At 35.1% G+C, this 12,741-nt stretch overlaps 1 protein-coding gene across 1 annotated transcript in view; it reads right to left on the bottom strand.

Moving 5' to 3' along the window:
* Positions 1–12,741, bottom strand: part of LOC118194015 (protein turtle homolog B-like) — a 356,504-nt gene that overhangs the window by 46,964 nt on the left and 296,799 nt on the right. The window contains exons 6-7 of the mRNA XM_085810225.1: positions 7,500–7,790; positions 1,081–1,368 (exon numbers count right to left, since the gene is read on the bottom strand). Of these exons, the coding sequence (XP_085666351.1) occupies positions 1,081–1,368; positions 7,500–7,790 (579 nt within the window). The remainder of the gene's footprint in view (positions 1–1,080; positions 1,369–7,499; positions 7,791–12,741) is intronic.

Raw genomic sequence — 12,741 nt, 5'->3', positions numbered from 1 at the left:
TTGCTGGATGTCATTCCTCGAAAACTTTTTTTTTTCTCTGTCTTTGAGAACTTATGTTTTTCTGACAATCTGACTTTTAAGAACTTAAAATCCGCGTTACATACGCCTTGGCTTCAATTACATTCGATAGGCCTTATGCGCGTAGGTAGAAATAGCTACAAAAAGGTCCCGTAACTAAAGAATCTCGCATACACCACCTATAATATGTAATCACTTGATACAAAATTACAAACTTTAATTTGCCACGTGCCCTTCCTGTAACTGAAACTTCTTCACTTAAAAAACTAACCGAATTATATCCTCTGCATTACTACAAGATCTTGTCCAGTCGTATTTATGAACTTAAGCAAAATGTTCTATTCTTAATATAATAACCCTTTACTGAAAGACGCACTTAGACTATACAAGCAATTTCTCTATATTCAAGCTTCTGTTTCTACTGAATATAAGATAAAGAAATATTCATCGTCAAGCGCCGAAAGGCCCACATTGATCTGAACAGGTAAAATTGCTCTTCGCGAAATAGACCAGCAACAAAGTTATATTTGTATTTTGACGTTGAATGTTGATATAGTTTAACTTTAAAAGCCGTTTTACTCTAAAAGCTAATGTTTCGAATATATTAATTCATAATTTCTAAACTTGATTACTGAATGCTGTTAATAATATACATTTTTTTATTTATTTATTAGTCCTTCCTGCCATCAAAATAATGTTTTGCAAGATGAGACGAAATTTAATGTTACATTGACTGTAAGTCTGTTGAGAATTACATACTCGACAATAAATATTTTTATTTTCTCTCTACTAAAGGCTAGGTTGGGTTCTCTAAAGATGCCACTGAATGTCCTAATAAAAAAAAAAAAAAGATTCACCAAATACAGTATTATTTACCTTGCTGATTGGCTCTTTCTTTGGAAAGGATACTACAGTCTAGCACGTTAGATTTTTATCAAAATAAGCATTATGTTTTCTTAATCATGAAGGCGTTCTCTGTCATAAGAAAATAATTAACATGAACACGCTTTTCGTGAATGAGCCGACGTATATATTATTTAAGACGCTTTAAAATATGCTTACCTGCTGGAACGATTGTGTAAATGCAAGGCTCCACCTGGGAACCGACGATGTTCGATCCCCAGCACAGCAAAGTTCCATAATCGAACTCCGTCCTCGGTATGTAAGTGGCCGTGGATATGGTACCTTCGTTGACGAAAGTGACAACTTCCAGACTCTCGGCCGTATTGTTGAATTGCCAGCGAAAGGAAACTTCACGCGGATCTGCTTCAACTTCGCAGACCACGCGCACTGCTTCGTGACGAGCGGCGCCATAGATGATCTTCTGGCCTGGCTTGCACAAAGGAGCGACTGCAACAGTGAAAGTTTAATAATGAACATAGCAGTGTAAATTACAGAAATAAAGACCTCAACACATTATAATTAACCATTTACGGCCCAGTGGTCTCGGAGTAATTAGAAAAAAATGTTATGTAAAGAAACAAAAAACTTTGCAATTTGAAATTTTCAGATACCGTTTAACCTCCCAAAAAGATTTTGCCATTAAAAATCTTTGGTACTTAAGTATTATCCCATAGACCATGAAAGCTGAAACACGAAAGTTTGCAGTTTGGTTGAGCTTCGGTTTATATAATTACGACAAAGCACTTGAGAGCTATCTTCCTAAGGTAAAGGATGCCTTCATGGAGGGCTTTCTGAGGGAAACTGGCGCGTACACACGTTACACATGTAGAAATCCACCAAAACTCCCATACAGCCAACCCGTTTGCGGGCTTCAAGCCTCAAACCGAACTAACAGTATTCAGCGACTTACCGCTCGGCCCCGCTAGTGTCGAAAGTTGGGGAGCACCAGTCGTTTCTGCAGAATTCTAAAGGAACTGACTTTTCTTTGTTTAATAATAAACAATCAGTATTCGACACTCTTCATTTTTGCATTTCGTTAAAAAGAAAAACACTTTTAAACTAGTTTAATTTTAATTTTAGTTTAAAGCGCTTTTGTTTAGTACAGGCATCGGGCAGGTGACTGTTCCAATCTATTACTGTTTTGTCGCCCATATTCCGTTGACCTTATGGTGTATAATACGCATGTTTCTGATTGTAGGTTTGGTTTGATTTAGTTTATTACGGCAAAGCACACTAGGGCTATTTGCCCAAAGAGAGGAATGCCTTCCTGAAGGATTCTCTAAGGGAAACTGGCTCGTATATACGCTACATATGGAGAAAACTACGGAAACTCCCGTCCAGCAAGCTCTGCTTAAAAAATATGTATATATTTTAAAGCAGAGATAGGAAATTTCTCTTTCTATTTTTATACGAAAAGGTATTAGTCTGGAAATGGGATTTTGAGTCTGTTAACTGTGCACGGCTTATCGCTTTTCAAGCTGTTGCCAACAAATATTATTGTCTTGTATTATTTTTAAAGAAAATAAACAATGAAGAATGTATGTAGCTATCTCCTTCCTCATTGTGAAAAAACTACGGTATCTAGAGCCATCCAGTTTCGAATAACGGAGTCCTTCACCCGGACATGTGTTCCTGGAAACCTAATTTTTAATTCTGAATTTCGTTTATTGCTTATTCCATATTTTGTAAACTCAACTATTTGAAACTATATTATTAACAAACTCAACTACTTGAAAGCAAGCAGTGGCCACACTGTTCGAAATTAAACTCTCCAGTTTTTTTACGAATTCTTTCAGATTTAACCAGCAAACTCGCCCCTATACGCAATGTGCTGCCGTGGCTGGAAATAAGGTATTTTTGTTTTCCACGTGCCAGTTTATTCCACTCAGAATACTTACAGCATAAAATACTTTCAAATTTAATCTGGAAGTTTATTAAGTAATAAAAATAAGAGATTTAAAAGCAATAAACACATTTCTTAAGAATATTACTTTTTTTGATTTTTAATGTGATTGATTTAAATAAACATGTATTCAAATATGAGATCTTAATTAGATGTTCAGTACTTTTGTGAAATTACATAAACTGGGCGAATTAAGATCATTATATACTTTTCTTCTTCATGGCAACTATTTTAGGCAGCTGGTTTCATGAGCAGCTAGATTAAGAAGAAATAATTTAACGAATATAAAAATATGGATAGCAATGCTGTTTTTAAATTTCTTGTGATTTTTCTGTTGATTTGAATTTTATGTGGCGTAAGTAGGAAAAATGTGATATTTAATAGATAAAGTTAACACATAAAATGCGGACGAAAAAGACTAAAAATATTTTTTGCTAGCTATCTTACTAAGAAAACTGGATATTAATAAACTCAGAAAAGACTTAAAAATGTAAATCGCGTGCCAATACTTAATGCAGCATCAAGAATTCTAATTTTAGAATTTGTGCAGCTTTTAAAATTTTTGTTGTTGTGGCATGAGTGCGAAGAAAACGGTACTAATAGGAAAAGCTAAAAAGACTAAATAAATAAATAAGTAAAGTGTTAGCAGGAGTGAATGGAAGAGGAGACTGGTAGACTTGGAGCCCAGCAAGAGCATATAAAACATTAACAAACCCTTTCGGACAACTGTTAAAATCTAAAACATTCAGATTCTGGTCGAAAAGTTAGCCAAAAAACACGATTTCTTCCGTAGTGTAAAGAACCTAAATGTTTAAATATTACATCATTACATTGACAAACAATTTAATGATATTTATTTGGTGTTATATTCAAAATTTATTATTATTCATTATTATTAAAAATTTATTATTTATTATATTTTTCGCCAGCTCTTTCTGGAAAAAACAGGCGCTGGTTTAAAATGCCTAAGCTTATGTTTTAAGCAACACAAAATAAACTGAAAATGCTAGAACAAAACGTGCAAAAAAGTTTAAATTTTTTATTTTGTATTTAAATAAAAAATGCTAATTTCTTATATTATTTCATGAATTACTTTGTATAATTCATATCAGCAGTATGTACTACTTTGAAGAAAATTAGAGGAGGACTTCGTCGAGGCATTTCGGCCAACCAACTGGATGATAAATATTAAGTTATGTAATGTAACATTCCATATATTTCGCAAAAAATCCCCTGTGTTACTCCTCAAGTGAATTAAAACTTAGTTAAGTGGATTAATCAAATTTGATTACATCAAAATCCTTGCGCTTAATATAAAAGAAGAGAAAAAGCTATTACAGAAAGCATATTTACCCAAATTACACAAACGTATTTAAGGTAAAGAAAATAAACAGTTTTTTTCAATTTTCAGTTCATTGTTTTGTTCAAACTTCTTCAATAAATAAATAAATAAAATAAAACTCTGTAATCCATTTACGACGTAAAATAAAGTAAATAAAATTATTCATAAATCAGCTTCTTGTTTACTAAAACTTTAATATTATTATTTTGTTATCGAATCTGTAGCCATTTCTTAATACGTTTAAAAAATTGTCAAGAGCTGCAGTTTCATCTGTTTTAAGGGGTTACTTTAATTTTTTAATAATTAGTTTTAATTTTGAACAGCTTTCCTATATTATTTTTGCTTGCTACCTACAATAAATAACCTGCCAGAAGGCCAACAGCCGAGCGGTAAAGTCGCTGAACATTGGTAGTTCGGTCCGAGGTTCGAATCTCGCGAACGGGCTGTCTGCATGGGTGTTTTCGTGGTTTTCCCCATGTGTAACGTGTATATGAGCCAGTTCCCCTTAGAAAGTCCTCCACGAAGGCATCTCTCCTCTTAGGCAGATATCCCTCGAGGCTTTGCCGTAATTAAATAACCTAACCTAACCTAAGCTGCCAGAATGAGTTTTAGTCCGCCAGCCGCCGAGTGGTAAAGTCGCTTAACATTCGTATTTCGGTCTGAGGTTCGAACCCGCGAACGCGTTGGCTGCATGGCGTTTCGTGGTTTTCCCCGTGTGTAACGGGTATACGAGCGAGTTTCATTTAGAAACTTCTCCGCGAAGGTATCCTTCAGTTTTAAAATATATTATGAACAGAATGAGTTTTTAGGATCGCGTTTTATGTAAATGAGGTAGAATCAGTATTTAATGGGAAGTCTCGGTCCCTTCCGAGCAGAGCTTAGTAGAGCGTGTTCTGCCTTCTGGCATGTCGTTGTTTTAAGCCTAATCTTACTACGTTCAGGCGTATTCCGTGCCTGTTAATATTCGTCGGTGAGGTTTAATTAAGGGCCAACTCTGTTAGTTATTTCTGTACAGTTTCAGATAATTTTTAGTTAATTAGCATTAGCTGAGTTTCTTACTTTCTGTCTTAAGTTAAAGCCAAGTGGAGTATTCCTGCAAGCCCGAGATAGGCCAACTGTAAATATTATTAAGTTAAATCAAAAGGTATTTTAACTCTTCTTTGGAATTGTCACTTTTAGGAGTCAGCGAATAGTCGCTATACACGTCTCAAGTATTCTTGTTGCCAAAGCAATGAATTTAACTAGAATCTTATAAGTTTAAACAAAACTTCAATACCATCTACACGACTTTCCAGACTGACTGCAGCTAGCACAGGGCATATAGTCAAGATTTAAAATGGATCGAGATTTGAAATGTCTATGTTATGGTTTTACCCTTTTGGCAACTGGTGGGTATATTTGCCAACAGCTTGGAAAATATAATCATCCCCTAAGGGTATGATTATATTTTTAAATAATAAAATGCAAATTGGGAAGTACATTTGCACGTAATTGACTAAGATGTTGATAGATATAAGATTTACTGAATATTAAAATATTCATATCATTGGGGTTAAGTTAGGTTATTTGAATATCGCAAAGAATATAAGGGCTATCAGCTAAGGGTAGAAATGGTCTCCAAATCAAAGCTCTGAGGATCATCACAAACGCTCTCTATTTCATTCGAAATAGAAGCCTGCATTCAGATTTGAAGATAGAATCCATTAAAAAATTCTTCGCCAGGATAAATGAAAATTTCTTCAAGAGATCTATAGGAAACAACCCCGCAAACTTCGCTGACATCCTGGCCTTTGAGATTCTGAAGGAGGATATAATTATTAGACCGTATGCTGCTCATTTCCTTGACGGTTTCAGAGCTTAGTATAGCGTGTGACCACGATAACCAACTCATGTGACAACACAAATCTTCTGCTCGCTGACAATTACTATTGAAAATTGTGTTTCTTCAAATTCGCGACTCTGAAAGACTTCCTATATTCTCTCATATGGGACGTAGTATTCGGTGCATTTTGTTTTGTATATAGTTTGCTAGTAACGCCCATATTTCAGTATTCGTCGAAAGAACCCACCTGACCAAGCCTCCACACTCCCAAGCCTCCGACTTGCTTTCAAGAGACATAGTGCTCCAAACGTCTTCCCCGACAAATTAATTTCATCTACAGGATATATTTAATTACGGATTTCACAAAGTTCAGGCCCTATACGAGAATCTTAAGTTACTAGTAACAGCAGGGAAAAATATCCCCTGCTGTAAGCCAGTACACCGACAAAAGCATTAAAGTACTGATGAATTCCTGGAGGACTTTCTGAAGAAACTTGGTTCGTGCTTACTATGCATATGAAAAGATATCCCGAAAAGCAGCATGCAGCCAGCCTGCTTTGTTGGATTCCAAGCTGGTTCTAACTCCGTGTATTCAGCAGTCAACGTAGCCACTTCTGGGACAAAAGTTCTAAAAGAAATTGGCACCTATTTAGGCTACACATGATAAATTAAACTAAAATGCCCATTTGGCTAATCCCTTCGTAGTGAATATTAGTATTTAATTCGATATATTAGTGTTCAGAACTCCACTTCACTCAGTAACTGCTGAATGTCGAACGCATCTCAGCAAAATATTTAGATATTTTGTCCCAAGATTTTGCAGTTTTCACATAAGCTTGAATAACATTGGTTAGTACAGGTAATTGAGTAGCAGTTGCTTGTGCAGTATCTGAGAAGTATTAGTTCTACTTTGGTTAATAAAAAAAAATAAATGGTGTAACAAGAAAGATGGTCAGAGCTTTAAGAGGTGAAAGAGATAATAACAATCTTCATAATACGATTTGTGGTGAAATGTGAACCCAAGAAAGGCAGTAATTATCAAAAACACGGAAAATAAAATATCGTTTTAATAGATATGTATATTAAATAACGCTTGAGATTTACAAAAATTGCTCAAATAAATGGCCACCAACTGCAGTTAATGCATCTTAACGGCACCAGAGGGATTGGTGTGCATTTTAGAAAAAACTCTGCATGTCAAGTACTTTTGCCATTTGTTTTGTTTGTTTTTTGATTTTCGAACACCACGCATATTTTAGAATATTGATTCGTGCTACAAGATCTCCAGGAAAGCGAATGTATGCCTCTTAAAAGACGGGTTCTATCAGCTGCAAACAGTTTCGCCAGCTCAGACGCTTTCAAAAAGGTCCACTAGTATATATCTGTTTTTGCAAACATTTTAATCAACTCATTTTTCAAACCAGATTATTCAAACCCCATATAGCGCAAAAAAGAATTTGAAGTTAGGATGATCATGTTATACTGAATCGGAAGTTCCAAAATATACTTACATTGCACACGGAGGAAAACGTCGTTGCTTTCACCCGTGCCTTCAGTGTTCGTTGCAGTACAAGTATATTTTCCTCTGCTGAAGCGTTGTACTTTCTGCAGCACGAGGCTTTGGTTCGACACTATGATGCCAGTGGTTGTGTTGGTGTGGAGTTCCCGATCTTCAAATTTCCATCCTATTTCTGACACCCAAGGGGAGGCCCGGATATTGCACTCGAAGTAAACGTCGTTGTTCTCCTGGATGTGTGCATGTCTCAACTTGCTGCCTAATCTCAGTGTCAGCTGAGGGACATCTAATAGATAAAAAATAAAAATGATCTGTATGAGTACTGCAGTACTGTACGAAGAAATTACAGATTAAAAAACTAAACAAGTCTTCATTAGATAAATAGAAACGGCATTACAAACACATGTTATTAATTAAATTAATGTTTGAAACAGTTTTAAAATATTATAAATTAACTGTATTTGCAATTATAACTGTCGTAACAGTAAAAACAGTCAAGAACGTTAGTCCTTGGTAGATTGTTCCCGTGTATGGGAAGCCGTAGTACGTTTAAATAATGTTGCATGTTAAGTCTTCTTCTTAGAGACATATATGCTTGACGTATTAGGTCTGATGCACAGATATTGCAAAACTTGCAGTATTACTAACATGGATAACAGCTCTTAAAGGCAAGATATAGAGTTCTGCACCATCGACGAGGCCGGCTGATTCACTGGAGCAGTAGTTGACACCTAAGGGGCCATTCAGGTCTTGTTGGGGAATTTATCTGTTTCATAACAACCAGAATGCATGCCTTCCGGGATGTATTTGTCAGAAATAACGAAGCTCAAAGGATCAAGAGTCATCTCGTTTGGTTTAGTTGATGATGGAAAAGTACACTACGGCTATTTTTCTAAGGGAAAGGATGCGTTCGCGGCGGGCTTTCTAAGTAAAACTGGCTCGTATGCGCGTTACACATGGGTAAAATCAAGGAAATGCCCTCGCAACGAGCCCGTTGATCTAGATTGGAACCCAGATCGGAAATTCGATCGCTAATGGGCTCAAGAATCATCTGGGTGGGGAAATTACTAGAAAGCGGGGTGACGCCAAGACTTGTAAAGCGCTTAAGAAAAACTGTACAGTTTACGGATATAGCGAATATCCGTAAACTGTACACTAATGCTGTTGCGTTTACGTGTTCGTGGATTGGAGTGATTAACGACAAGACTAGATGAAGAATGAAAACAAAATTTATTAGCCAGCATTACTCAAGAGAGCTTCAAAAATACGTTTACAGTCGTCGAAAACCTGCAACAAACCCGCTGAAACAATCAGCAGCAAAGCCTTCATGTTATCAGGCTGTAACGGTGAAGACATCTTCACGGCAAAGTACTAGAGTACAGCTCCCGACTCGATTCGGTCCTTCTCCGAACTCAACATACTCTCGAAACTCTCCATGCCTCAACACGCGATGCACGCGACGATACACTCGATAACCTCTACAATGCACACTCTCGATGCAACAACTCGCATTACACTCGACAACATTCTGGGCCAAACCGGTAAGAATTCAATCTAGAATATTATCTCCCCGTCCATGTCATATCGCCTATTTTGTCGCCAAATGGGCGATTTCGCGTCATATATGGCAAGCCTGCCTGCTCTTGCTATTTTCTGGCAACCTTAGACCCACTTTGTGGGGAAGCTTTCTTAACGCAGCTGGGCATTTCGTAACAATATGTTCAGTAAATTGAATTACAAAATCATAGCTATAAAGCTATACAATTAGAACTACAAGTTGTAAGTATGTAGATAAAGTAATGCAAGTAAGCCGTAAAAAACTCAAGCTAAACAAAATACAAGAATTCAAATTTCTCTTACTTATGCGGAAATACCGCAATTTCACCAAAATCGCTCGCACAGTAAAGTCTAAACAGGGTCATCGACCGAGATGCTCAATTGCGAAACAGTAGCATCACTCTGAATGCAGTTAACACACGACCGCCTAGTGACGTGTGTTAAGAATATATGAAGTATATCGTGTGTCAAGATTATAAGATTATATGAAGTATACCGTGTGTTAAGATTATAAGATTATATAACTGTCGTGTGTTAAGATTATGTGAAGGAAAATGTAGGCGCTTCTGGAAGATTTATGAGAGGCCTTTTCTAGAGCTACCAAAAGGCATTTTACAGAAACTTCAAAAATGTCGCTAACTTGGTAAAGAGTTACTAAATGTCGCCAAATTCATGACACAAATTGCCACCAAAGCGTGGTTAGAAGATTTCGATCCACATATCCGTTCTACTAAGGCTAGCTTTAAAATTCTAATTTCAATCGACTAATAGCATCTACCACATTATGTATGAAATGAACGCATAGGAACAAAATTAGTGGCAGTAAAATCAAAATCAAATAAAACATACATATATTAAACATAAAATTATTAGATTTAATTGCAAAACACATTAAATAAGTAAAGAAGTAAAGAAAAAATTCTGATGTAGACTCCACTTGACTTCCTTGTACAGTTTTTTAATTATATACACTTGCTGCTGCAGTTCATTTAAACTTCTTTCCCCGAATTTTTTAACTTAATTAACCTATCTCTCGAGGTAAGTTGAAACTGACATCAAAAATTAAAAATGTTTAAATTAAATATCCCAGTCAATTTTTTATGCTACAGGAGACAACGTTTTTGTATTTCTATTTTTTCATAATGACTATAAAACTTTTCCATATATAAGTATAAGAAACGAGACACCGCATTAAAGTTAGATTTAGCTATGTGTCCAAAATTTTATAAATAATATATATATATATACCCAACCCTTTGGCCGGTTTAAAAGTTACTTAGAAGCCCTCTCTCTCTCTCTATATATATATATATATATATACGTATGTGTACTTTTGGTACTGCCGATTGCAATAAAAAAGGAAGGTGCGCAACCAGATGTTATAGCAGTCCCATATATGAAATTTCATCTTTTGATGATTAATCGTTTTAGACTAATGCGAGTCACATACTTATATAAGTACCTACAGATAACGCACAAAAAAAATCTATTTTAAATCCTTTGTAAATCCATTTTACAATCCGTTTTGGAATAAAGAGTGTTTTATGCTGTCGTTACATACTGGCTTTATGGAAATGGATTCAGAAACTGTCAAAATTTGCATTTGCTTTGAAATACGGTATCTCAAATTTTTCGCTATTACAACAGTTCCTTTACTTCGCACAACGAAGCAAAAATTTTAAAGCATCACAAAAATACATGAAAACATGTTAAGTACAAAATTCTAAAACAATCTATAATTTAAAAAAAAAAAAATTGCCGTTTTTTTAACGTTTTGTATGTTACCTTCACTTAGTTCATTTCATGTTCTTTGCACTTAAACCATAAAATTCAATTCAACAGCAGCATCGCAAAATTATTTTAAAATGAGCCTGTCTTAAAATTCCCGATTCACAGTCTCGCGCGCTGGAGATAAAAATGATTCTGTTTCATACAGTGTTGCCATTCCTCGCTTTGAAATCATTGAGTTTATTCATCATAAATGTCTGACAAAATATGAAATAGATAATAAAACAAACTCTATATTCCAAATTAAGGCCTACAGATGTCCACATTTGGTGAAGGATTACGTTATTCAAAATGTGATGGCTCTACGCACCGTTGTTTTATCACTATGCGGGAAGTATACATACATTTATGCATATTATTCATTATTTACTTTATTTAAATGTAATACAGGGCTGTAATATTTGGTGGCAACACTTTAAAAAGTGTAAAAGCGCAGAGCGTGAATCAACGCAAAATGCCGAAACGAAATCAATAGCCTTCCTGGGCTAATGACCTTTCGGCTAGTAAAATTAAATGGAAGCTGATCGTTGAGTCAAGGCTGGTATTCATTAGTAAATTACGGAATCATGATTACTAGTACGGCGCGGTGAATTATCAGTATTTGTGTTTCCAGATTTTGTAATATAAATTTAAGGTAGTAGTAGATTCTCTGACTTGGCTAATTGCGAAGTCACTTACTTGATAAAGATTTTATGTTTCACTCAAAGCCCATACTTGTCAAGTAGCATGGATAATAGATGCGTAGTAATATAAACGGACAATTAAAAATTTTTTGACTACCGTAAGGATGATTTTAATAACAAGATAAAATCGAAAGCCATCAGCAGCCTTTGCTGTCATTAATTATCGGTGACATTTAGTTTGATAGAGATAACGGGATTGCACTCATAGGTCATCAGACTGATGTACTTAATTTAGATTAAATACAATTAAACCGAAAACAACGGTAAACAATACGGCCATTGTTTTATAGCTGACTTGTATGTTTAAAATTACTCTGTGAGTTAGTGAATTGGCAGTAAATAACAAGGCACATGGGTGATTAACAAATCGTGACACAGCGTAACGAAACACTCCAAACATTTTGGGAAGACTCCGGTAAGGATATTTCTAAAATGAAAAATTTGCAAACAGTAAGTGTTAAAATTACTAACCTCACATCACTTGCTTTCAGTTTCTGTGCACCTCATTTTAAGTAAGAAAGAGCTGACTGATTTTTCTTAAAATGTACATTTTGAATTTATCTCTTTATTTATCGGACCATTCAATCGTTCGTGAAATGCTCCAATTTAGGAAACAAATTAGAAATACTCTTCAAAAAAATTTTTAAGTGGAAAACATAAAACAGAAATAAAATAACATGTTATCGTCATTAAAAAATAGAAAAATAACTATTTATTTCTCATCAAAATCTTCTAGTAGAAATAACAAAACACTGGATCAAAAGAGGCAGAGGGCAGCAAAATTATCAGAGCAAAGAAACAAAATACCAAATAACAATAGTAATCACCGTTTTGCCTGCAAAGACAATGAATTCTTATACGTCTCCATTTCCTCCTGGGGTTTCTATTTACGATGTGGAAATGAACAATAAAATACTACATGCAAGATAAGGAAATCCGAGAAAAACAGAAAGGAACCATCTTTAATATTCAACAGTCCTAACCAAGTTTATATCTTGATACTTTTAACGTGTAATGCAATTATTTTAAGATTTTTTAATTATACTACAGTAAAGCATTATTATCCAGCTAAATGTAAATAGTCCTCAGGCAAGAGTCGAATGTGATCTAATTTTATGACTCCGAACGTCGATGAGATCATAAAATGTGATCGTCTACTCTCTTGAAAGAATTGAGAATAAATAATTAAACAAATACAAGTTCTTTCGT

This window comes from Stegodyphus dumicola, chromosome 2 (genome assembly GCF_044657685.1).
Source record: "Stegodyphus dumicola isolate Sdum_Otavi_A_Nest chromosome 2, ASM4465768v1".
NCBI classification, from domain to species: Eukaryota; Metazoa; Arthropoda; class Arachnida; order Araneae; family Eresidae; genus Stegodyphus; species Stegodyphus dumicola.
The sequence above is the reverse complement of the archived record's forward strand: the minus strand, read 5'-3'. Positions and strand labels throughout refer to the sequence as shown.